Raw genomic sequence first — 27,564 nt, forward strand, 5'->3', positions numbered from 1 at the left:
GAAAATTTGTGACCAGGCTTGAATCCTCTAATTGGAGCAGTAAGTGAGGGAGGGACGGTCCAATGACCCTTTTATGACTCCAGTGCCACGGGGAGAGAAACGGATGTTGGACAGACACTGAGCAGGGTGAGCAGACCAACCCAGCCATGCATGGCCACCCACCCGGCTGGCCAACAAGAACAAGGTCTGTGGGACTTGGGCAGTACCTAGAAATGAGGTGCACTCACCCCTGAGACCAGGAAGGAAACAGAGGCTGCAACTGTGCTACGCTAATATTTTAAAGAGAAAAAACAACCCAGAATCACTTAGCCTGCCTCTCATTGTTAAGGTGACAGCGGCCGTTCAAACAGCTCCGAAGCCAGTGTCTGAGCTCTAGCTGCTTCTCAAGTGCCTCCTCAGCCTCGAAGCTAAACTTCCTTTCTCAGATTCAATCTCCTTTGGCCTATGAATTAAAGCTCCCAGGAGGGACATCCTGATCCCTTTAACGATCTTAACCGTGACCTGGAGAATACTATAATTTCATCAGGACGATATTCTTTAGCTGAATAAACCCACTTACATATACAGTTGACCCTTCACAACCCGGGTGAACTGTGTGTGTCCATTATACGCAGATTTTTTTTCAACCATCAATTAGAAAACCATTTACAGATGAACCATATAGCCTCAAACAGAGGATGTTAATTTATGGTACCGATAAGTAAATCCAGTACAGTACTGTAAATGCATTTTCTCTTCCTTATGATTTTTTAAATAACAGTTGCTTTTCTCTAGTTTCCTTTACTGTAAGACTATGGCATGTCATACATATACAAATTAGGTGTTAATCAACTGTTTACATTATCGGTAAGGCTTCTAGGTAATCAGAAAGGCCTCTGACCGCCAGGAGGCTAGCAGTAGTTATGGTTTTGGAGAGTCAAAAGTCATACACAGAGTTTTGACGGTGTAGGGTCCTATGCCCCACAGCCATGTTGTTCAAGGGTCCACTGTATTTCCTGTGTGTGCTCTCTAGCAATGGGGTGAGGTCGGAGCAGGATGGAGAGAGGAGCACAGGATAGACTCACCTTCTGGGTCATCGCGGATCACCAGCAGCCCATTCCTGCACACGACCTTCCCGGTGGTGGCGTCTAGGAATATGAGTGATGGAATGTTGGAAATTCGGTATTTGTTCCAAAGTTTAAGCTGTAAGAAGAAAAGTTAAAGATGGTGGTTACGTCCAAACTGGATTAATTGCAGAGTTCTTTGGAACCCCTCAGGCCTGAGGGGTAGATGGATTGGAAAACACTAAAGTACAGATGAATGAATAAATGATCGGAAGCTACAACTCCATTTGCCCCTGTGGTCTGTAATAGAGCAAGGGACCCTGAGTCTGAGCCCCACCCAGGCTCAAGCTGTGGCAGAGGCTGACGAGGGATGGATAACAGTTATTCTAGGAGGGTTCTCTTCCACCTCTCCTCTGGGCACCTTCTCTAACAAGCATGAAGACAACGATAGATCATACATCCTTTGAAGACAATCAGACCTGTGCCAGGTGATTAAGGCAGGAAAGGAGGCTTTTTTACTGGTGCCTCTCCACCCTATCTGCAGGAAGGTGCTCCCCTGTTCCGCTGTGTCCCCTGAACTCCAAGGGAGAAAGGACAAGGGTATCCAAAAGATGACAAGTACTTCATATCTGCCCCTCTCACCACCTCACCAGTTCCCTGGAATATGGCAGTCGTTGGCATGTGCCATTCAGCCAGCAAACATTAGGGAAGCAATATCCTGAGCCACCCCCAAACCTCAGCTCTGGGTACCACTCAAAACAAGCCACAATCTATTGGCAGGTTCTTGAGGCTGACTGCACACTGTCAGAGGGCCAGGATCTAAGTAGGACGAGGCTGAAGAAATGTAACTGCAACAGCCCAGGGCCAGGAGCCAAGTATGTGTGGGCTCCTTTGTTTGCTCAGGGCCGTCTGCGTGAACACTATTCAGGTGGGCTAAACACTGGGTGCACAGGAACTTAATTGCCAAGCCCAGAAAATGACATAAGGAAATGAAACGTCGAACTACCAATGCTCCTCCAGGAAAGAAAGAAACAAGGGGAAACTGAAGAATGCCCCATTGGTGATTCAGCAGTGAGCCTCCCTTCCGGGTGTGGGGCCCAGATAGGAGGGCTGGCCACCGGGGAACAGGCCGAATTGGGCACAGATACGTCAAAGGAAACAGGCATCAGAAGACCAGCTGCATACAGCGGAGGGAAATGCATGCATGGCTGTGATTATTATTGTTTTTAATTCAATCCCAGGCAGTGAGGGAGTTGGACAGGGTACCTGCCAAGAAATGTTAGGCTCCCCCTGTCTGTGGAGACCTGGTCTTGGCAGGAAGGGTGGTGGGACCCCACTTAAAACTGGGTGGGCCCTGCCTTCGCCTGCATGTTTTTCCCCAGCCTCACATTTCCAATAAGCTCCCCACGCCAGCCCAGGACCTCAGAACAAGAACGATTCTGCACATACAATTTTCAATGACCAGTGTTGCATCATCCTAGAGAAACCTGATACAAGATTCAGAGTAAACATTCTTTTTTTTTAATTGGGTAATATTGGGACAGTGTGTTTTTCCAGGGCCCATCAAATCCGAGTCAAGTCATTGTTCTTTCAATCTAGTTGTGGAGGGTGGAGCTCAGCTCCAAATCCAATTGCCGTTTTCAATCTTTAGTTGCAGGGAGCACAGCCGACTATCCCATGCGGGAATTGAACCGGCAAACTTGTTGAGAGCTCGAGCTCTAACCGACTGAGCCATCCGGTCTCCCCTCTGGAAGCTCAGCGGCAGCTCATTGTCTTCAATCTAGTTGTGGAGGGCACAGCTCACTGGCCCATGTGGGAATCGAACCGGCAATCCTGTTGTTCAGAGCTTGTGCTCTAACCAACTGAGCCATCCGGCCGCCCAGAGAAGAGGTTCAACAACAAAACAAGATTATCCGAAGCTGGGATTGGCTTCATAAATTGGACGGTGCAAGGATCTGACCATGTTTAATTTAAAAAAAAAATAAAAAGGAGGGAGAAGATTAAGATTATCAGGGTTTTCTGGCTTAAAAATTATTGGGGGGAAAAATAATTACTGGAAAAAATGAGATGCAAAAATTGAGATAAAAATCATGCATGACTCACCACTTAGGAAAGCATAGACAATTTTATATTTCTACCAGTGGCAAATGAGTGTATCCATTTCCTAGTTCCCTCACCAATATTGTCACCAACCTTAGTTTTTCCAATTTGACAGGAAAAAAAAATGATATTGCATTTTGATTGCTTATCTTGTACTTTGTGATGTTAGGCGCACGTGTGTGATTGTGTGTATGTGTAAACAGACTATTTCTTTCCCGGTATGTTTTATAACTGGTAGGTGCTGAAATTCATCCAACAGATAGTAACTGAGTATTTATTATGTGCCATCCCTGTTCTAAGCACAAGGGATACAAGAAAGAACAAGGCAGATGAAGCCACTGCCTTTGCAAAGCTTCTGTTCTAGTGCGGGAGACAGACAATATATAAATAAGAATATAAATAAATAAGAAAATAAATAAGAATATAAATAGAAAAATAATTTCAAACACTTATAAATGATAAAATGAAAACAGAGCCCTCATATCAGGTGGCCCAGGACCCAGCACAGGCTACAGCTGAACTTGACCTACACCAGAGCCCCCCCCAAAAGGCCCCAGAACCAACACACCCAGTGGCCAGCTTCAGAACACACCAGAGCACCACGCAACTGTCTCCACCCATCACACACCTAAAGGGCAGGCTGGGCAGGCACCAGAGCCCCACCAACGTGAATCCTGCTCCTTAGGGCCAGCTCCTGCACAACAGCTCCTCCACTGTAGTCACAGCCAGTCCTCACAACCAATCAGCCTGAGGGTCAATCCCTCCCACTGACATGCCAACAGCAATCAAGGCTCAACTACAACAAGAGGGCACACACAACCCACACAAGGGACATACCTGGAGCACTCAGCACAGGTGACCAGGGAGACGATGTCACTCGGCCTCTCAGGACACCTACTACCTAAGGCAACTCTACTAAGACTGGCAGATGCAGCAGCTCTACCTAATACATAGAAACAAACACAGGGAGGCAGCCCAAATGGGGAGACAAAGAAATACGTCCCAGATGAAAGAACAGAACAAAACTCCAGAAAAAAAGAAAACACTAAACAAAATGTAGACAAGCAATCTACCAGATGCAGAGTTCAAGACACTGGTTGTAAGGACGCTCAATGAACTTAGAGGAAGAGAAGATGAATTCAGTGAGAACTTTAACAAAGAGATGGGAAACACAGAAATGGAGACAGATTAAATCTGTCTAGGCCTTTCAGGCAAAATACTGCTAATTCTTCTACTTTTGCTTTACATACTATATTTTTCATCGACTCTTGTGTTTGCTCTCTTATGAAAACCCTCAAAGTCTTTCCCATGCATTTTTGTGTTAGATAACCACAAATAAAACATTTGGTAAATACTCTATTTAAAAAATGGAGATAAAAAACATAAAAAAGAACCAGTCAGAAACGAAGACTACAGTAACTGAAATGAAAAATACATTAGAGGGAATCAACAGGAGACTGGATAAAGCAGAGGTTTGAATCAGTGATTTGGGAGACAAGGTAGCAGAAAACACAAAATCAGAACAGCAAAGAGAAAAAAGAATCCAAAAAAATGAGGCTACTTTAAGAGGTCTCTGGGACCACATCAAGCATATCAACAGTTGCATCATAGAAGTACCAGAAGGAGAAGAGAAAGGACAAGGAATTGAAAACCTATTTAAAAAAGGAATGATAGAATACTTCCCTAACCCAGTGAAGGAACAGGCATATAAGTTCAGGAAGGACAAAGAGGCCCAAACAATATGAACCCAAAGAGGCCCAAACCATGACACATCAGTATTATAAGAAATGTTAAAGGGATTTCTTGAAAAAGAAAGAAAATATATGAATAATAAAATGGCAATAACTACATATCTATCAACAATTACTTTTAAGTATAAATGGATTAAATGTTTCAATCAAAAAAAGACAGGAGGGCTGAATGGAGAAGAAAACAAGACCCTTACATATGCTGCCTACCAGAGACTCCTTTCAGATCGAAAGACACACACGGACTGAAAGTAAAGGGACAGAAAAAGATATTTTATGCAAATGGAATGAAAAAAAAAAAACAGAGTAGAAATACTTATACCAGACAAAATTACTTTAAAACAAAAGAAGGACCCAGTAATTCCATGTCTGGGTATCTTTCTGGAGAAAACCAAAACACTAATTTGAAAAGAAACACGCATCCCTATGTTCACTGCAGTATTATTTACAATAGCCCAGATATGCAAGCAACCTAAGTGTCCAACAATAGACGAATCGATAAAGAAAAAGTGGGACATACATACAATGGAATATTACTTAGCCATAAAAAAGAATGACATCTTGCCATCTGCAACAACATGGATGGAGCTAGAGGGTATTATGCTAAGTGAAATAAGTCAGAGAAAGACAAACACCATATGATTTCACTTATATGTAAAATCTAAAAAACAAACAAACAAACAAACAAGACAGAAACCCAAAGATACAGAGAACATTTTGATAGTTGACAGATGGGAGGGGGGTTGGGGATATAGGTTGAAAAGGGGAAGAGATTAAGATGTGCAAATTACCAGTTATAAAAACAGTCACAGGGATGTAAAGTCCAGCCTAGAGAATATAGTCAGTAATACCGGAATAACTATGGATGGTGTCAGATGGGTACTTAACTTACCAGGTGATCACTTCGTAAGTTACATAAATGTCTAATCAGTGTGTCGTACACCTGAAACTAATATAATATTGTGAGTCTACTGCAATCGAAAAATAATAAAAAACATTATTCAAAAAGGAAAACAGCAGAATAAGAACAAAGCATATTGGCGGGGTGGTACATATTTTAGAGTTATGTAGGAAGGCATCTTGGAAGAAATGACTTGCACACAGACACCAATAATAAGCAAGCCATGTGTGCATCAAAGAAAGCTACCAGAGGTCGAGGGAACCCGTGTAGAGGCCGGGAGGCTGACTGGGGAAGGCTGGAATAGATGGAGCCAGAGAGAGCCAGGGAGGGGAGGTCAGAAGGGCAATTATGGACCAGATGTTTAAGGCCCTGTAGACTGGTAAAAATAATGGAATTTTATTATAAGTGGAATAGATTAAGGTTAGCAGAGGAGTGTTATGATCTGATTTATATTTTAAAAGGTCACTTTGGCTGCTGTGAAGGAACACACTGCAGGGAAAGACAAGTGAAAGGCAAGAGACGGACTGGGGAAGTTACTACAAACAGCCCAGGCAGGAGGTAAGAGCAGTGGTGAGGACCTGGGTTGAAGCGGCAGAGAGAGTGAGGCTAATACATACATACATATACATACACACATATTTCTTTTTTTTAAAGACTTAAAAAAATTTTTTTTTATTGGGAAACTGTGTTTTTCCAGGGTCCATCAGCTCCAAGTCGTTGTCCTTCAATCTAGTTGTGGAGGGCGCAGCTCAGCCAAGAGTCCAGTTGCCATTTTCAATCTTTAGTTGCAGGGGGCGCAGCCCACCATCCCATGTGGGAATTGAACCATCAACCTTGTTGTTGAGAGCTCGCGCTCTCACCAACTGAGTCATCCAGCTGCCCGGCTATTATATATTTTGAAGACAGTCAATAGATCAGATTGACAAATTAAATCTGGGGAAAGGGTGATGGAAAGAAAAAGATCAAGGATGTATTGTGGTTTGGGGGCTTGAGCAAAAGTGTGTTCGAGGGGTCTCATTAACCAAGGTGAGGAGCAATGGAGGAGGAAGTTTGGAAGGGAAACATCAAGATCGGTGCCTGTTAGACACGCAAGTGGAGATTACGAGTAGGCACCTGGATTTACGAATCTAGACTCGGTGGGCATGGGCTATAAATCAGGGATTATCAGTGTCCAGATGCTGTTAGGGGTCATAGGCCTGAATGAGGTCATCCAAGGAGAGGACATGGTTATAGGAGAAAAATCCCAGGGCAGAGTCGGGGACCACCAATACTGAGGAGTGACAAGTGACACGGGAGGCAAACGAGGAGACTCCCACACAGCATGTGAAGAAAGGGTTTTGAAGAGAAGGGAGTAGGCAACTGTGTCAAATCCTGCTGAGATGTTGAGTAAAATGAGAACTGACCAGTGGACTGGCAACTAAGGTCACATACGGCCTTGACAGGGTCAGACAGCAGTTACTGAAGTGGTGAAGCTGAAAGACAGGACTGGAGTAGCACAGGGAGGGAATGGGGCACAGCTCTGTCTAGCACACGTCTAAAGTGGGCCCGGAACCCAGAAAATTCGAGTCCTCTTGCTAACATATGAAACACTAGAGGAGCATAATAAAAAGAAGAAAGATTATTAAAAAAAGAAAGAGAAATGGCAGATACGGGACTGAATTGGACTATAGACAATTCTCTTTAAGAGTTTTGCTATAAAGGGAGCAGAGAAGGGACTGTAGCTAGAAAAATATATGATGCGGTCAGAAGGAGGATATTTTAAAGATGAAGCCAGAGGGAGAATAGTTTAAAGATGGGAGATACTATATAATATGCCATTGGTGCTAATTCAGAAGAGAGAGTGAAAAATTGATGAGAAGGAAAAATGCAAGAACAAAGTCCTTGAATAGGCAAAAGAGTGGGATCTATATCACAAATGGGAAAGTAGAGTTATAAAAACAGCTAATTTTTAAATATATACTCTTCAAAGTACTTTTATAGTCTGAAGAGAAAGCCAGGCTATTTGCAAATAAAGACAACTTTATCTTCTTTTTTTCAACAGTTACACCATTTATTTCCTTTTCTTATACAACTATAATGGCTGGAACTTCCAGAACAGTATTAAATAGCAAGCACCCTTATCGTCTACCTGACCATATGGATATACCTGTAATATTTTACTATCATGTGTATTATTAGCCACTGGATTGAGGCAAATATTCTTTAACATGTTAAACAAAATAGTCTTGAACATTATTCCGTCTAAAAAAGGAAATTTTGCAACATACTACAACATGGATGAACCTTGAGGACATTATACTAAATGAAAGAAGCAGTCACAGAAAGACAAATACTGTATGACTCCATTTATATGAGGTACTTAGAGTTGTCAAAATCATAAAGACAGAAATTATAAACTGTTGTCAGGGGTTTGGGGCATGGGAGAATGAGGAATTATTAATAGATACAGAGTTTCAGTTTTATAAAACGAAAAGTTATAGGGATTGATGCTGATGATAGTTGTACAGCAATATGAATGTATTTAATATACTTGAAAATGGTTAAGATGGTAAATTTTATGGTATGTGTATTTTATCAACAAAAAATAGCACTCCATAACATTGTGACCAAAATTTTAATCAGGAATGGATGATTCCTTTATGGTTATTCTTTTGACCTGTTGTATATTTAGTAGTCACTCCAAGGTTAAACCATCCTTGACTTCATAAAGAAACTCTTCCCTGGTCACGTGTATTTTTAAGGGATCACTACAATCATATCTCCCCTGGTGGTTGGGGCTCCCAAAAGCAAATGGCATCTTGTAACAAATCTCTCTTTTGGGGTAGCGAGACTCTTCTCTGAGGTAAATTGTACAATAGCCTGTGAGCCTTAAACATGAAGATGATAAACGCAACATGATTAACTAGAGCAGTTTGAATGTAGACATCCATATTATACTTGAAATGTTAAGCATTTCAAGCCAATCGGCTGCCATGCAGCAGTCCCCCAGCTGACATCATAAAAGGAGGAACTGAAGGCTGGCCTGCTGGGATAGTCCAAGAGATTTAGTCCCGTTCTTTTTAAGACTCCCCCCTTGATAGATTAGAAAGAACTCATTTTTTTCTGGGTCCCTCATGTAGGCAGAGACTAAGACATCTTGCCTCTGCTCCATCCCAAATCATCACAGATATTTATTTTCTCTCAGTATCCTCTTTGGAGACAGGAGAACTATATAGCACCTATGACCCTTATTTTCCTTCTCTCACTAGGGGTCCTCGTCTTTCTTTCCCACTGGGACTCAAGGAAGACAGGAGGCTTTGGCTTATATGTTATCCATAGTTGTTGAATCTTTTGTTTCCAAGTAAATGAAAGTGGTCTAGTGAAAAAAAAAAAAATTAGGCTTCTAGACTTGTATCTGACACTGAAAATTTGATCCTTTTGTAGACTAAGACACATGATGGTCTAATTTTATATGATAATGATTTCTTTAGGAACTTATGTCATTCATCGGTGATTTCTAGGTTTGCACGGGACGATTTTTCTTAGGTTGTAGCATCACAGTTACTCTGCTCTGAAACAGTGCAGAAGGCACAGGAATGAACATTCATGTCAATTTTGATATCCAAATCAGAGATGAACCTTAGGTTAGAAAAGTCACATAAGTCTGTTTTGATGATAGTTTTCTTAGGCTGACTGGAAATAAGAAATACGTGAGCTTAAAGAAATGATCACCAAGATTCACTTCTGTGCCTTTTCAGCTGGGTGTGACACCTGAAGTCTACTAAAGGTTTTTTAAAAGGCCTCTTAAGAAACAGTGGTTTCATAACCAATTTTGGGTCACAGACACTTTTGAGAATAAAAGCTATAGATCCTTTCCCCAGAGAAAAACGCACATGCACAAGAATCTATGTGTAATTTCATAGCGTCCATTAATCCCTTGAAGCTTTTTAGTGAACCCGTCTGATCTCATGCCTGTATGGATCCCAGGTAAAGACCCCCTTGTCTTAAGAGTTCATTTTAGTGCATAACTTGACCTTGATTCAACTGGGAGACCTACGATATTGCACCATCTTTACTCCTGTCGTGAAAGTTCCCTCTAATAGAAACCAGCATTTGCCTAAACTCTAAGATGATGCAATAGTGAAGAGTGGAAGACGCAAGTCTCACTCCTACACTCATTCAGAGCTGATTAGCTCCTGTGGTCTCTAATTCATCCCGTTGCCCTCAGGGTGGTGAAAATCAGCACCACCCAGGACTGAGCTCTAACTGCACTTACTTTTAAGGATCCCCAATAAGTGAGTTCATCCTCTCCCTCGGTGCAGTATTAGAGTGTTGAATCAAAGTCGGGAGCATATGTGAATCCTTGTTATCTTAAAGTTCCTTCTTGGGGGAAAAAACACCAAACAAACATGGTACTAAAGGAAGAAAACAGAATTTCGGGGGCCTGGGATTACATCCTGGCCCTGACATCTTATTAGACGTCAGTTGGTGACATGGTACGAGATCGAGGGCAGGTCTTGCCTCCTTGCTTGGCACAGTTAATACCCACATCCCAGGATGAATACAGAATCTAGATGAGGTGGTCTCTGTGGAGATGGTCTGAAAGCTAACGCACTTATGTACACGGGACACACCATTAATATCTTGAATCAAATTTATGCTGCTTTCCCCCTTGTCAGCATCTTCTTCAAAAAACATTTTCCTGTCAACTCTATTTTAAAGTTAATCCATCAGCCATATATAGGTAGGAGGCTGTATAGAAAACTCCTCCAGAAATGGGGATTTCCTTCTGTATTTTTGCCGTAAGCGCAATATACATACAATTTTTTTTTTTTTTTTGCAAAACACATCCCTATTTTTTGGCCAGTTTTCTGTGGTCTGCGTGTTGCTTCCTCCTACCTCCCATTTTGGATTTCCAGATTTTAAAAGGGATCTGGAATTTTTTAAAATATCTGATTCTGACAGGAATTCCTACTTCATTTCTTCATCTTCTGGCTTGGATAATGGAAGCATGAAATACAGTACAGTCTGTTACAAAAGAGCGTAGGAGGAGACGGCGCTGAGTCAGGCAGTTCCCATGCCAGCAGCCTTTGAACCAGGAGGCTGGACTGAGAGCGCGGATTCACAGCCACTGGCCCGCGGCACACAAAAAGGCTAATGGCACCTTAGACAAGCACTCTAAAGGGCTACCCTGACAGGCACTGCTGCGGCTGGGAAAGACCAGATGACTTTCAGCCAATGCCCGTTCTCCTTCCAGGGACTGTCCTGGCAAAACAGTCCACCCAAAGTTCGTTTCCATGACACGTTGGACTTTCTGAAGCACCTCCTTTCCCGGCTACCCAGAGGCCAGGTAGCTCCGATAAACTCGGTCGAAGCAAAACCTCAGAGCCTAGAACTATCTAAGTGTTCACCGACTTCAGAGGCAAGGCAACAGAGAGGAAATAGAAAAAAGAAAGAGCAGAGGATATTAGCTTAACTTGGCGAAAATCAAAAAGGATGACAAAATGAGCTATCGGATTACTGAAAAGTTCCCATTCCTTAGCCTGGAGGCTGGTTCTGGTTAATGATTCCAAGGTTGTGGTTGAAGCGATGTCATCCTAGGAATGATGGTCAAAGACACTTTTACAGGGACCCACGAAACAAGGAGGCAAATGTCAAAAACGACAGGATGGGGGACTGGTAGACGGTAAAAATGCAAACTAGAAAGCCGAGCTAATCTGAAACACTGGAGGGGTTAGTCAGCACCCACAGAGGCCACAGGGAAATACAACCTGGTGATTTCCGAGAAGCCCCAGTGCCTGAGGGGGACATGGAATCTGCCTCTCATTCTGAGGACTGGGCCTTGCATTTGACTGGGGGTCTAAGTTTTTATTTCTCAACAGCTGCTGCCAATCCGTGGGATCAAGCCAAAGCTAACACAGATGCAGGATTAATCTACCTTGGCGAGGCCAGCCGGAGCCTTCGCAGGCAACTCCGGTCCTTCCACCAAAAGCTGACCACAGTCAACACCACCTTTCCTGTGAGCCGCTTTTGAAAACAGATCCTTGCAAGTGTTCTTACCCTTCCTAAGCAAACACAACCAAAGCCCATGATATATACAGTCTGAAAGGAGAAATTCCCCTTGTCTCACCCCCAAATGTCACCGCGGTATAGATACCAGACGTTACTTGGCACAGGCTCGGGAGCCAGACTGCCCGGGTCTAACTCTGCTCCAGCCACTCGCCAGAGGGTGACCTCCGACAAGCTACCTAACTCTCTCTCTCAGTTTTCTCATCTGTAAAATGGGGGTGATAGTACCCACACTTTATTGGACGGTTGTAAAAATGAGATGTGTGACATAAAGTGCTCAGAGCAGGGTCTGGCATAGATGAGGTATTATATTATAACCACTATTATTAACGCCAATTATTATGGTGGTTGTTATCCCAGAACCATTCTAAATGCTCCAGCAGGACCATGTCCTTATCTTACATCCTCGGAGTTAAGAGCAAATCTTGTTTCTGAGGCATGATTCTCACTGTGTGATTTGTCCTGTGACTGAAATTTTCACAGTCTGGTACAGCTGTCGGCCGCGTACAGTGCTTGGCACTGTACTGTTATGTGTTCAATAAATGATGGGTGAACAAATAGAGGAACAACTGGATAAAATGAATGGAGGAAGGGAGAGAGAAAACACCGTGAAGTCCGGGATGGGTCAGTCAGGCCGGATGCTTAGCTACCGTGTTTCCCCGAAAATAAGACGCAGCCGGACCATCAGCTCTAATGCGTCTTTTGGAGCAAAAATTAACATAAGACCCGGTCTTATAGTAAAATAAGACCGGGTCTTACATAATACTATATAGGACCCGGTCTTACATTATAGTAAAATAAGACCGGGTCTTATATTAATTTTTGGTCCAAAGATGTATTAGAGCTGATCATCCAGCGAGGTCTTATTTTCAGGGAAATACGATAGCAGTCAAGTTCAGCTATTTAAAGGGGTTTTTGGTGACCAAGACTCTCCCTAGATCCTTGGGATACTTGGGGGTCCAGAAGACTCTTTAAATGGCAGAATAAATTACCTAAAACAAGTACTAGTGGACTGAGAGGTCGCCTCCCTTAACCGTGCCTTTGAACCCTGCACCCTTCGCCTCACCTTCCCGTCTCCTTTGCCTGGAGCGAACACAGAGAACGGAACAGCAGGTGAGACCAAGGAAAAAATGCAGGTGGGCTTGGCCAGGATGGTCAGAACCATCACTGGCTTAGGAGAAATCAAAACTCTGCTAGTGGGTTTATAGTAATAAAGCTACATTAACAATAGATTCTCCATTCACTATGGCTGGTTCAGAAAAAAGACCTATGCCCCAAGGTCACAAGAGTGTGAGATTTAGAAAATAACGTGTCCATTCTGCTACCTGCAGACAAAGCACAGGCATTAAACACACCACACACCCTCCTTTGGGGTCCACCTCTGCTACTCCAGGCTGTGTTAAAAGAAAATGAAAAGACTGAGTAGAAGGGACACTAAAAGTGTATTCTTCATTTCTCTAGATCTCAGAACAGGAAGCTTCCTAAGCGATTTACAGCTGACCTAGCTGGGTGTGCAATCCAACAGAGTTTTATCAGGTGTGATTTACTTAAACATTAATCAAAGTGCTGCAGGGGAAATGAAAGGGTGAGAGATACTGGGCCTGCCTTCAGGAACTTTACAGTTTGGAAGTGGAAAATGCTTAAAATAGTAAATCTGATGTTACATATATATTTGACTGCAATAGCTAAAAAGTGAAGCTACGAGTACATATGTATGGGCAGAACACAAGGCAGAGAGCATGGCTCCTACTGCCAGGAGAGATGAGCAAAAAGGGCTGCAAGGAAGACCGGCTCCATCCTAGTTTAGTGAACATGCCAGGAGTGTTAAATCAAACACACGTACCTTTCCAACATCTGCCACGTAACCACTTTCATTCCAAACGGGACGGCCACAACCACCAACAGCTCACGGCTGAGTCTGGTCCTTGGATCAAAACTTTAGTCGACATTTTTGTTGATCAGTGGGTAGTACAGTATAGGGAACATGGTTAAGAACATGGTCCTGGAGCCAGACATCCTGGATTCAAATCCCAAGTCTCCTACATTACCTGCTAGGTGACCTTGGGCAAGTTACTTCACTCTCAGAGCCTCAGTTTCCTCAGGAGTAGAACTAGGGTACTAACAATATCTGCTTCATATTTTTGCTGTTAGAATTAATTAGATGGATATGCGTTTAACACTCAGAACACTGCCTGATAGATAGTAAGTGCTCGATAAATGGTAGAAATAATTATGGTGATGATGCCACCTCCTAAAGAGATACTGCCACTTCTCCCTGACCGTAAGTGGGGAAATGGGGTCCCCGCCTCACCCTCGCTTAGGCCCAGGTCGACTACAGGTCCGTTCTGGTGGAGGGGGTCGGGAGAAATGACCCCCTGGGCCTTGTATCAGCTCTCAGTCTGGGAACCTGTAGAGAGAGGAACCAGGCCAGGAGATAAGGCTTCCGAGTAAATGCCAGTTACTCCCAGCCTGGTGGTGTGGGGACTTCTTACGTTCTTAGGAGCCTCACTTTGCTTTGCGAGGTGTTCTTTTACAACAGAAATCAGTTTGCTGCTAGTATGAGAGGTGGAAGATCGGATATGCTACTTTCTCCTTTTAGCTCTTTATCCAGAGATGTCTCTCCCCATCGGCAGCCAGCCTTCCAGCACACACCTCACCAGTTCAGAGCAAGCTAGGCTTCCACCTCCACTTGTCACTCCAAAGTGCTGTCAAACACACTGCCGACTACCAGGATAAAGGACTGCACACTATCTGCTACTATTAGGTTTCAAATACAAAACAAACCCTGCCCCTTAGTCCTACTCCAAGGGGCGGCTGTGTTCCGGCAGCCCCAAATCCTCGCTGCGTCAAGGTGGGAAGCAGAGCGTAGCGGGTAAGCGCACAGGTTCTGGGGACAGATGGCCTGGGTTTGAATCCTGGCTGTGCCATGTTGAGCAAATCATTTAGCCTCCACAAGACTCACTGTCTTCGATTGCAAAACGGTCCCATGGCACCTCCCCCCTAGGGTTCCACGGGGAGCGTAGATAATACATAGGAAGTCAAAACTGTCCCTGGCACACAGCAAGCACTCTCAGAAGAACACTTTTAATGTGCGCCCTTCCAGATCTTGTATCAGAAAGCCCATGCAGGGCAATGGGCCCCGCACGTGGTCCTCAAACTGCAAGAGCACTTAATAAGCAAGATTTGACCCCGGTGGACCCCATAGCCACCAGTCCCTGCCAGGGCTGGGACCTTCACCAACCCATACAAATAAATAAGGAATAGTGTGTAAGACACCTGCCAGAAGGTAAGCAGATTGACCCTGACGGAGGAAAGGGAGAGCAGAGGAGGCTCTACTGTCTCCGCAACAGCCCTGGGTGGGATCACAGCTCCATTTCTTCACAGAAATGAAGACCCTCTCCAGACTAGCATGCACGCTGTGGCTCTCCTTTCTCAACACGGAGGAGTGGCAGAACGCCACTAAGAACTGGTCCCTCATTCTGACCACAACCACCAGGACACAGGGGGCTGATGGTGACCACGGAGGTAGGCACGAGAAGTTAAAAAACAAAAAGATGGTGTTCCACTTGGCTCCAAGGCCTGGCCGCTGGTACCGGCAGTGGGCTATAGTTTTATGATTCTGGCGACGAAGGCTGCCGGGGGTTACTGGTGAGAATGAAGGGTGAGCCGGGGAAAGAGGCTGCAGTCCATACGCAAGTCGAAGAAGCCGACAGGGAACCAAGCACATTCTAAGGCATCAGCGGCTCCTTCTGCTCTGCACCTTTCCGTCTCAGAGGCACTCACCGAGCAACCTTGCTACTAACCTTCCTCTCAAAAAGCTGCACCTTCAGACAGGCTTCCATCAACAATACCACCAAAGTAGTGAGATAAGAATGATATACACAAATACAAAGACAAAACTGTAAGTGTTTTCTCCCCACCCTTTCAAAAGTGCTGACATGCAAAATAGTTCTCAATCGCTCTAGTTCACTGCGGTATTGGAGAGCCCCTTCCCAAACACTTGGAACCTGGTATCGTTTATAACACCAATGAAAGAGGTTCATTGGCTATGCCATACAACTTCCTGCCCTAATGACTCAACAAGCCAGGAGATGAGCAGTTTGCTGCGAGTACAAAGCGACATATGGCTGCCAAGTTTTCTGGCTGAAACCACAGACGGAGTGAAAGGCTGCTCCATTTCCCTGTGCTGAAGCTCTCACAAGCTGACGGAGGGATTTCCTAAAGCCTCATCTGGTATAAAAACCCCTACTGGGCAGAGTGGTTTGGAACAGCAAGGGGGTGGCTAGTAATAACAGGCTAGGGCCAAATGCTACAAAGAAAGAAGAACTAGAGAAGCGGCTGGCGTTTTCGTACAAGAGAAAGGACTAGAAGCCAGAATCGGTCTGGAATCTGAGAGACCACGTCCCAGCTCCAAAGGCAATCACTTCTTGTGGGGGATAGGGTTTCTGTGGCTTGTGTCATGGTGGATCCCTCTGCTGATATTACCGGGAAAGATTTCAAGTTTGCCCACATTCACTCTGAGGAGCGTATTTTTACTTGAACACTGGGATCCTTGATCTGCCACCTCCTCTGAGAGACGTGTCACCATACAAGTTTTACCCAGAATGTGAAGTTCATAGCAAAAGAAATAAATTCTGAGCATCTGCACACCAGATTTTTATAGGGTCCATAAGGTTGACACAGAACAAACAAGGAAGGAAGAAACCCTAGGAATAAGGACTGTGTGGAAGGAGGACTGCCGTTCCTTATAGGTCTGGGAATTCTGCTGGAGGCACTTGCTTGTCAAGGCACTAATATCTCCCACCCTCTCCCTTCCTTAGTCGGAAGGTGGTAGGTACATGCCATCAGTTCATCCCAACAAATCCATCCCTCATAGCTCAACACAAGATGTAAGGCCACCAACGTTGAAACTGGCCATCGCTAATGAAGGGGCTTGGCAAAAAACAGGCCAGCAAGGTTTGGTTTTGTTACGGGAAAAAAAAAAATCCACACTATTAAGTCTTTTTCACCTGAAAAACAGAACTTCCCCTAAGAGATGGCGTTAGTTCAGGTTCCCAAAGAACAACAGGGTTCTCCCAGCCTCCTCAGTTCTAAGGGGGCTACAAGCCATGACCTTGGAACTCCAAGCTCTGATTTTTCTACTAATTCTCAAATTCGACACTTGAAGGACACATCCAGCCTGATTTACTGCACATGATAGAACTCCTAGGACCAGGTACCAGAGTAAAAAGCTCCAATGACCAAAAGAGGCAGATTTCATAAACTCTGGAAACGGAGTGGCAAGACGTGAAGTGATCCACCAAGTCAATAGCCAGAGAGAGTTCCACCCGTCTAGAATCTTACTGCCACCCTCACAGGGCTTGAAACCCAAAGACCATCTTGCGTCTCCTTCATCAGCTGAATGCCTGCTGGGAACTAAATCTTACGCTGCTTTTGCATCTTTAGTGCCTTACGTATGGTAGGTACTTGATAGCGGTGATGATGATGATGGTGGTGGTGGTGGTGGTGTTCACGCTGAGAAAGAAACGCTTCCCAGCTTCTCACATTGGACCCTACGGAGGCAGCGTGAAAAACAAGCAAGCTGGTATTTCATTTTCACACATTCATCATCGTTCCTAAACAGCTACTCAATAAACTGCTATCCAAAAAAAGAAATCAGGCAAAGAGGCTCCAAACTCTCTGCAGCTTCCAGCAGATGAGGAATGCGATTACATAACACCTATTAACCCAAATGCTATAAATTACAGGCCAGCAGGCTGAGCTTTCCATGTCCACTCTCCAAATGAAAGTAGGAGCAGGAAGTGTGGTTTGTGAGACTTACAGAGATGTTTATCATTTCAGCGCGCCCTCCATACCTGGTCCACTGTGGAGCCATTAGCACTCAGCAGAGCAGTCCTTTCAATTTCCTACTTGATTGTTATTTCATCAGGGTGGTTTTCTTTTCCCCCCTTGCCCTGGCTGCATAGAAAACTCTGTTTCTTGGCAGAACTTTCCCGAGTGCCCCGTTAAACCCCTTGTTACCACTTTCCTGCCTCAGGAAGTCTCACAGAGCCCCAGCCAAATGACAAGGGGAGGAAAGGAAACATGGGTCCATGGTGGCAACAACATTACCTCCCTGGGAACCCAGCAAGCCAGGCTCCTCAACAGCTCTGTAACCAGCCTCAGCCATTTTGCTAGGGACCAGCTGCGTCCTGGGGGAAAGGAATCGCATCCTATACTAAGAAGCTGTGACCGCCATGCTCCAAGATGCCTTTATATAGAAATGGATTGTGGCTTGCATTGTTCCTCTCTGCCAGATCTTGAAATGAAAGGGTTCCACAGCACAATGAAATAAATAACAGCAGGGAGAGAGAAAGAGGGAGGTAAATTGTTTGGAAAGTAGAAGGCAGGGTAGAAAAGATGAAATTCAAGACAGATGTGTGAGAGCCGCAAACATATGTCCTTGAATTTATGCACCCAAGTGATTCATGTAGAAGAAGTAAAAAAGAGCTCCATACCCAATATAGAAATAAATATGGGAGCAAACACAGAACAAGCACTACATTCCCCTATCCTTACAAAGAAACATCAATTCACATCTCTCTTTCTGCCAAACAAAGCTGTTATAAAACAGGCTGAGTGAAGGATCCAAGATAAAACTATTAATTAAGCAGATGTTCTCTGTGGCCTCTTGTCACTCTCAACGGGATGTCAACCGCCTCCAATCTATTTCCAATTACTGAATGTTGGTTTCTTATCTCCAAAAGGTACTGCTGTTGTTAGCTTAACATCAGCAGAGTTTTAAAAATACTGTAGTCATGTTTGCCAGGTTAATGCCTGGCCATTAAGAAAAAAAACCCAGCAGGAAATTTAGATGGGCGTTTCCACAGAAACACAAAAGTCCAAGACATTGGGCGGAAAGCCATTTTGACAATGCAGTATCAATGTGTGTTGTTTCACTTCTAAACAGCTAACTCAAAGGGTCCATCACACAATTGGTTCCAAATGCCTCATACAGAGGAAAAACACAGGCGGCCTGCCTCGCTGGTTAACTGCTCTCGGTTTGAGACTTCAGATGGTAACAAGAAAGAGGAAAACAGCGTGAATGCTCCGGGCTGCTACATGTGCTAGAGACATGGGGTGAAGCAGAGTCCAAGGACGTGATGTAAGGGGTGGGGGAGATGAGTTTTCTAGAGAGGTCAAGGGTCCCACATGAAGATGCTGCTTGGTAGAACATCAGGTCTACACTATACGCAGGCCTCGTTGTTTATTCACCAATAGACATTTGTTGTGCATCTAAAACCTACCCAGTATTTGTGCCGGGTAGTGTAGGAGTATAGAAGTCAAGGTCAAAGGTCTCTGCCGCCAAGGGAGGGAGGAGGCTGATTCGTACCTGAGCCTGCTTGCTATTGGGACACTCCACCCGGGACGCCAGTCCTTGTCCCAAATGAGCCTGGGGACATATTTATACCATGGATGCCAGTGTCGGGCCACCAGTGACTGTCGCAGGTACAGATACCTGATCTGACGCCAATCATACTCTCTCCTGGGAACTTAGAAATTGGATACCAAGATGGATCTCAGATTCAGTGAGGACAGAGCTTACCAACCAGTGTGCTACACATAGGTGACAGGCTGCCATATTGATCCTCGCAGCCCTTGGAGCAGCTGGAGTCTCTGCCACCAGACCTTGGCCTCTGGTAGCAAGCTGCCTTGTCTCTGTATCTCATAAGACAAACCACGATCATTTTCTACGTGAGGTAGGCATGTGAAAAAGGCGGAGAAGTACTGTTGAGACCGTGGTGGAGGAGGGGACAAAAACTCATGACAAGTGGAGTCAGAAGTAGCCTTGCTGGACCAGGGACACGCAGAGAAACATCGAGCTGACAGAGAAGGGACAGTGAGGCAGACGGACACCAGAGAGTCAGAGAACAGAGACGCAAAGGAGAGAAACTGTGCAGCTGCCGGGGACGAGGAGGGTGTGTTTCCAGGGACGAGAGGGATGTGTTGTTTCTGAAATCCCACTCTGGTCCCGCTGTATGCCTGCTGAACTCAGCTTCCTGGAGCTGGAGTCCGTGTGACTGACAACTGTGTCCTGTTAGCCGAACCCAATCTACCTGTGCCAGCTTGAATGAATTTCTAGTAAGACAGATGTGTGGATATGTGTGTACGGAGGGCCCGTGTGTACTACGACATCCTCACTGCTTCAAACACCAGCGAAAGAAAAGCGAAGTACTTTATGCTCTTACGCTTTTCAAATCCTGTTCTCACATATCCTTCTTCTGTCATCCCCACAGGATCCTGGGACCCCGGGGAGGAAACTTGACTGTGTGCTATGGATGCAGGGGTGGGAGCAAGTGAACTAGTACCTTTCAAGTACAGTACTTTTTAAATGGGAGCCTAAACTACTCTATGCGGACGGGAGAAAAATCAGCCTGCTTCTCCAACTGGTGAGTCAAAGGGAAGGTGGCCGTGAACGAACTGTACCAAACTTGCAGAGAAAAGCCCCCCTTTTCTTGAGTCCCAAGGAGAGCAAGGTTTTGCATTCTCTCTGGCTCCAGAACACGCTGCCCTGCGCTGAGCCAGGAGAGATGAAAGTCTGAGGTTTTTTCTCCAGACAAGATGAATGGCCACTTTTGAACAGCACATTCCCAAGGTATGATAGCATGCGAGACATTCAGAAGCAGACACAGTCATCTCCACCATTTTCCAAGACAGCTCAGACACAGGCTGCCCTTGGCGGACACTCCACGGCCAAGCGCACTAGCTCCTTCTTGCGGGCTGCTCCCAGAAGCCTCCAGTGCCACAGAACCAAAACGGACACAGAGTGTCACGTTTCCGAGGTTGCCACTGGACTGGCTTTCTCCCCCAGAACAGAAAGGTCCCAGTGAATCAGACCTTGGCTATGCCACTAATCACTTGTTTAGGCACTGAAACTGCTGAGGACTTCTGAATAGAAACCACACACAAATGGATTCTTCAGAAGGAGGGAGCACGGACTTTCTGGGACACGCTGACCATGTGCAAGAGAACAATAAGCCCGTCAACCTTTACCAGGACTGAACGGTTCAATGCCGACAAGTTTCAAACTGGGCTCCAAGCCACCTACAGAATAATCCGTGTCCAAAAGGAAGAAACTGCACTCCTGGAGCTCTGTCCTTCGCTTTGCGACATTCTGACCCAAAGTTCCCCAGGCTGAAAGGAAGGGGGCCAGGACCAAGCATGAGGTGAGCTCTGCCTGCTCCTCTAAGAGCGGCTCTGGGCTGCAGATAGGAAGGGAAGGTATCCAGAAAGCGGGAGGCAGAGCCAGCAGGCAAGGGGAGGGGTCACAGAAGAGTACGTGGCTCACTGTGTCCCCGAGTCACAGCCAAGAGAGCAGGCTGAGAGAACAGAGCGGCAAAAGCCACTCTGGGCGAGCTGCTCTACTTCTCTGAGAAAGTCACTTCTTCTGTAAACTGAGAAAACAGGGTTGCTGTGAGGATTAAACTAGATCGAAAATCCAGATGGCTCCTTCCATGGCCCATTATTTCCCAAACTCAGTTTGTTCACATACATCATTTATAATCCATGCCCCCTAACTCTCTTATTTTACTTCTTTTGCTGTAAATAAACTCTTTGTAAAAGCAAATGTATTTAGAAAGTAAATTTTATATTGCTATTGTAAGTAGAACACCAATATTGCTTACCATAAATAGAGGGTGTGTCAAAATAAAAAGAACAAAACCCAAACAATTACTAAATTTGATCCAGCCCCTGTAGCCTACAGGAGGCTCTGAGGTCTGCTTTCTTGATTGCAAAGGCGACCAGCGAGTGTTCCAAAGAGGAAGCGTGCATCGAGACTCTCCTGACAGAACCAGAGACGTGAAAAAGAGAAGGAAAAAAGCAGGATGTAGTTTAATCAGCAGCTCCAACCCTGCCACCTTACATTCCCTAGGTCCTGTGCCAATGGAAGCAGTGGCGAGAACGGGGAGAAGAATCTTGTGGGGCCCAGCTTACCTCCACATGCTGGCCATGGCCCCACAGCCTCCAGAAAGCTCTTTCCCAAGGAGGAAACCCTGCTGGCTCAGCCTCGCATCCCCCGCCGTCTGGGGGCATCATGATGACTCCTCCCCACAAACCCCACAGGTGAGAACCTGCCTGGGCCACGACCAGTGGTGTCTCCATCAAGGAAACTTATAAAACTCACCATGACCAGGAAGCTGGCAAGACCCCCTGAGCAGCTGAGGTTCCACTTATACCAAACCCAACTGCATCCACCTTTACGGAGGGAGGCCTGGGGTTCTCGGTAGCAAAAGTTGAAAACTGGAAAGAAAGAGCTTCACTGACAATGTTTAACGCAGTATTTCCCAAGAAGACCTGTATCCGAAGCCCCTGGGGTAATAGAGATTTTGGGGTCCCACCTCTGACCCCACTGAATCTGACTCTCTGGGGCTGAGATGCAAAAATGTACATTTTAAGAACGCTCCCAGGTAATTGCTATGTCTACTGATGCTTGAGTTACACACGCTCTTTCGCAATAGTCCCTCTGCCCATACTGCTCTCCCCTGTTCCCAGTTATTTCTTACTCAGCCTGCAAATCTCGAATCAAATAGCACTTCTTTAGAGAAGCTGTGTCTGCTCACCCCCAATCTAGACCAGCTCCCCATCATATGTTCAAGCCCTCCCTGGTGCTCTTCCTTCACAGCCCTGGCCACGATTTTCATTACATATTTGTGTGACTTGTCGAGTAACGTCTGTCTTCTCCACTGGTCTGTGTAGCTCTATGAGGGCAGGGCTGACCCTCGGCTGACCCATGGAGCCCTAGCTCTCATTCAGCACAAAAGTCGACATCCGATAATATTCTGATTAAATGAATGAATCTAGAATAGCAATTTCTAATTCTCATTTCCCACCATACCTCATTCTTCTAAGCTTTTCTAGCTACTTGAATGTCCAAGTCATAGCAGGTCCTGGGAAGAGGGAAACCTGTAGTTGGGATACTTTTTAGTTGAAGGGATTTTAAACGATCCCATCTGCTCACCGTAGTGGAGTTCCAATAGTTAATTTTTTTTTTTCATATACTGACATATAGTAAGTAATGTGAGAGGCTAAAAACCTTCAACTTCCCCTGCTCTTCTCAGCCCTTGACTTTTCTGGGTCCCCACGTGCCCTAAGAGATCCAGGAGAGCTATGCCCGGGTTATAAGTAGAGGGAAGGAACCACTTTCTACCCGATCCAAAAATACCTTCTCTAAGGCTAATAAAAACTTGGCTGCTACCCTAGGATTGATTTATCCCATAAATTCTATTCATGAATAAGTTTGTTGAAAAGTTTTCTTTTAATTAGTATGACTCTCTCTGAAAATATGCCCCAAAAGGAAGTAATCCTTCCATTCTTCAACAAGTATAGACGTGGCCCCATCTGATCTCCCACCAGTTCTGGCAGCCAAATACTAAGAAATGTTTAGCTCTGCCATGGGATATATAGAATAAATTAAGTTTAGCAAGGGGGAAATCATAAAACAAGCCTTTAGGTCGAAAGACTCTGTGTACCTTGGCAGGGGGAATGTATGCGCTACAACAAATCCTATCCAGTGTGCCAGAGAACTCAATCAAAACCAGCAGAAAATGTAGGACACAGGCCACTCAATAGCAGTCCCCTCGGGGAGATGGGGATAGAGGCTCCATACAGCTTTTCATCTGCCAAAATTCTCCATGATGGTGGAAGAAAGACAATGCTTAACACCCTATGTAAGAGGAGATGGGCATTTTAAAGTCAAGGCTTTGGGAAGCACGAAACAAATACGAAACCCCTCATTAAAGCTTTCTCCTCGAGGTCTTTTCCTCTGGGCTTCTGAATGGATGTGCTCTGGGAGGAGAAGAATCTGAAGTCATTGTAGGGCATGCTCTAGGCCAGGAACCTACCAGGTCTTAAAATATGGCTCCATTGGTCTTTCACTAGAAACTCCGATTTCCAAGTCTGAGCCTGCTCTGCATTTGGATGGCCAAGTTCACCTGGACCAAGGTAGACTCCAGCTAATCAGTTTACAAGGCCCAGCCATATCATCCACCGTAAGGGAGACTGACCCAGGCCTGACAAAGGAGGCAACAGAGAGTGCTGATTAGTTACTTGCTTAATGAGTTGAGGTTTCTCAGGCCAATATTTTATATGAGGGACAGGCCACCTCACACTCTTGTTACACTTTTTAACACTCTGTGGAGAAACTGACCAGGAACATCAGATGATCTGTGGCTTAGAGAGTGGAACCTTTGTTTCCTCAGATAGGAAAAGGTCAAAGGTCAAGAGCCTGAACTCCACTCCGGGCTCAAGAGGCTCGTGGAGATCCTGGACTATAACAGTTTGAGAGTAACAGTGAGAATAATTGTCCTGAGGCAGCAGTTTCAACCCGATTAGAACGGGTTTCCATTCTATCATCTCTTCTTTGTAACCTGTTTCTCACGATCCACTAACCGAGCCCACCTTTGAAGGAGCTGGGCGCAGACCTCTCTAGAACAAAAAAATACAGAGGCCATCCATCCACGATGCAAGTTTATCATTTCAGAAGGATAACTGACTTCGCTAACTAACTGTTGCCACAAGGGTGAAACACCAAGTCTTCTACAGCTAAAGCTGTTATTTTCAGTAGACACTTCCACTTCCCAGCTTTCAGTGGGTTTGTAAATTAAGTAACAGTCCCAGGTGACAAGCTGCTTCCTTTAGTTACCATCACAGAGAGGCCACCAGGAACCAGGATCAAAGCTAGGTCATCTATGAGGGATTTGTTGAGGTTTTTCTTTCTTGGCCAAGGGGACAGACTGGTTGTATGCATTTAACAATGTTTAATTAAACATTGTTCAGTTTCAAACCATGCCATCGCGAGTGCAACTTGGGAATCAGGTGCTTCCCCATCTATCTGGAGCAGATTCAAATGAGTTTCTGAGAGGAGTTCTGGCCTCCCACCAATCGTCTTCCCACCGGTAAGCCCAGAATGGGGCGGCCTTCCTGCCTGTTCTCACCGAGCTCCTTGGCAGTCACAAGAGGGTGCCAACCTACCCCCCAGCTCACCTATGATCCAGGCAAATCCTGGAAGTACAATATTAAACGCATAGCCATCCTCCTGAGGGAAATCACATTTAGGGAGGAATGCTTGAAGAATACATTTCCAGATACTCCAAAACATGTGCCTGTTTTAGCAGGGAGCTAAACTTCATACTGACTACTCCTGGAAGCAGTTTTACTAAATTTCTCTTTGGTGGAATGCCATTACAGTCGATCGATCATTACCTTCAAAAAGTATACACTAATAATAAGATATTGTTGAAAGCATCACCAAATAGACCAAACAGATTTCTCTACAAGGGTTCCTGGAAGAAATGCTCAGGTTTTTCTTAAGCAGTTGGTTTTATTTTATCTTACAGGCATGGGGAACTGTGGAACAGTTTCCCTTTCCTCACTGGCTGTTAGGAAGCTCATGCAAAATTTTATGTTCCCATGTTGCAGGTACACAGGTCACCCTGGCACGCATTTTTCATCTCATGATAATTTTATTTTTCCTCCCCTTCCTTGGTTTTCTTATTTTCTTATACATTTCATTTCCTCGTTTGTCTTATTTTGCTTCACCTTTAATTTATTTTATCCTGCCACGTTTAATGCTTTCTTATAACTCAAATCCTTTTTTGAACATAGATTAGAATATGATGCATGTATCCTATTTCTAGAGGAAATTTCAGTGTCTTGATCTGAAATATGGTTTTTTTTAGACATGTCAAGTGACTGTGAAACCCCTAGTATTAAAGCACATTCTAAAAGGCTAAGCATAAAAGCTCACCGAATCAATGTTTACCACCTTCCCAAATACCACAAGGGCAGTCAAAATATGGCAGCGGGCAATGTTTTCCTAAGTGGAATTCCTTATTTATACCTGACGGAGATCACTGTTTAGGTGGTTACAAGGATTCCCCACTAACTAACTCTGAACCACACAGTGATCAAATGTAACTCCTTTTTCAATTTTCTTTTGGTCTTTCCAATTACTTTCGGGGGAAGGCCTTAGTTTGATGTCAGTGAATGATTAGCATTTCTCAAACACCTGCTCATCTCCGTTTTTAGTGATATAAATCTAACTTTTAAAAATAAGTATATTTAAAGAAAAATATGAAGTAAATAGTAATACAACTGGTATTCTGACATGACAAAACCACAATGACAGGAATGACTGAGATACAGAAAATATCAGTGAAAACACTAACGCTTCCTTTTCTATCCCATATCTAGCCAAGAGCAGACAGTGATCAATTTTCAGAATGTATTTATTCTCCTCCGAGTACCTTGACATGATCAAAATGGACTTGATCCTCCAAGGAAGAACTGAAAAAAGATTTAATATCGGAAGGATCTGGTTCAAAGGCCAACCTACCTCCACTGTCTGGGAGAATTTTCTTTACTAAGAGAACATCCACCACTCAAGAAAAATACCAAGTCATTCCAGGAAACACTTTCAGATCCAGTTTCCTGTCCAGCTATAGTTTTAAAATTAACTCTTCTCAGTCTGTCCCCAAAGCCACGTTTAATGGAATCTATCAGATGTGTTTATCCACATACCAATAGTTCAACGTTGTCATTTGGAAGTGGGATAAAAAGTCACTCCCTAAATTCACCAAAAGAGTTAAAACCAGAAATACTGGAAGAGATTCCTACTAAGGTCATTTGGAGTTTAGGGGAATTTGGGGTTTGGGTTTTCTCCTAGTTTTAATTGCTTATAAAAGCTCTTTAATGTCAAAGAAAGAACAACAACAACAAATGTGAAAAGTTAACTTCCCCAAGATGTTTATTCCAAAGGAAAAAATGTGTTCCCTGCAGCTCTGATGCAGGAGGGGATTAAAACTAGATAATATTATATGAAAAGGAAAGGGAAACCCAAATTACTCAAGTACAAAACAACAGCTGCACGCAAACACCCGCCAGAGAAGCAACTTATCTGCTTTAGTCAAAATCTGTTTCACGGATCCCAGATCTGCTCTGGGAACACCGGAGCCAGTTCCACTCCCGTCAAAAGCAATTAAATGAACCATCAGAACCAAACTCAGACATCTTCATCCTGTTTGATGGGCCTGCACCTCAGGTCCTCCCAGTGACCCGTTAGCAATCCTCCCACATGATGCTTTGCCTTTTCAGATTACTATGCAACTGACAAAGCTAAGCAAATTAACAGAACGAGGCGAGATAGGGAATGCTACATTCCACTGTTTCTAAGCTGTTTCCTCTACTCATGGCTGACCCTGAGAACCAACACCTCAGATCATTCCTGCATGTGCATGAAGAACAGGTCTTAATACAGACGGGTACTGGTTATTCTCACAATAAAAAAGATAGAAAGGACAAATCAGAAACTAATGAAAAGGGTTAACTTCTGGCAATAGAAGTGGGACTTCTCTCAGTAACAGTTTTGACATTGGAACCATGTAAATATTTTATGGTTTAATAGTAAAATAATAAAATTAATAAGCATGAGGGGAAAAGCAAATCCTGAAGTTGAATATAAACAGAAACATAGGAACCTAACAATATGTAATAATTATTATAGTATCTGAACAAAAAAAGTGAAATCATTCAAGTGACTTTGGGATACAGTTCTCTGGCCATTCATCCTCATCTGGATATAGTCAAAGGACAAAGTGAACTACAAAGAAATCCTGAACTTTCCTTAAGTAGGTTTATCATTGGCCATAATACCAGTGTTGTAAATCTATAAACAAGGTTCTCAGAG

General features: G+C 44.4%; 1 protein-coding gene across 1 annotated transcript in view; it reads right to left on the bottom strand.

The window, feature by feature from the left end:
• NXN (nucleoredoxin) overlaps positions 1 to 27,564 on the bottom strand; it is a 143,055-nt gene that overhangs the window by 27,016 nt on the left and 88,475 nt on the right. The window contains exon 2 of the mRNA XM_081029789.1: positions 1,065 to 1,182. Within this exon, the coding sequence (XP_080885915.1) occupies positions 1,065 to 1,182 (118 nt within the window). The remainder of the gene's footprint in view (positions 1 to 1,064; positions 1,183 to 27,564) is intronic.

The sequence above is a fragment of the Rhinolophus hipposideros genome (assembly GCF_964194185.1).
Source record: "Rhinolophus hipposideros genome assembly, chromosome: 20".
Classification (NCBI taxonomy): Eukaryota; Metazoa; Chordata; class Mammalia; order Chiroptera; family Rhinolophidae; genus Rhinolophus; species Rhinolophus hipposideros.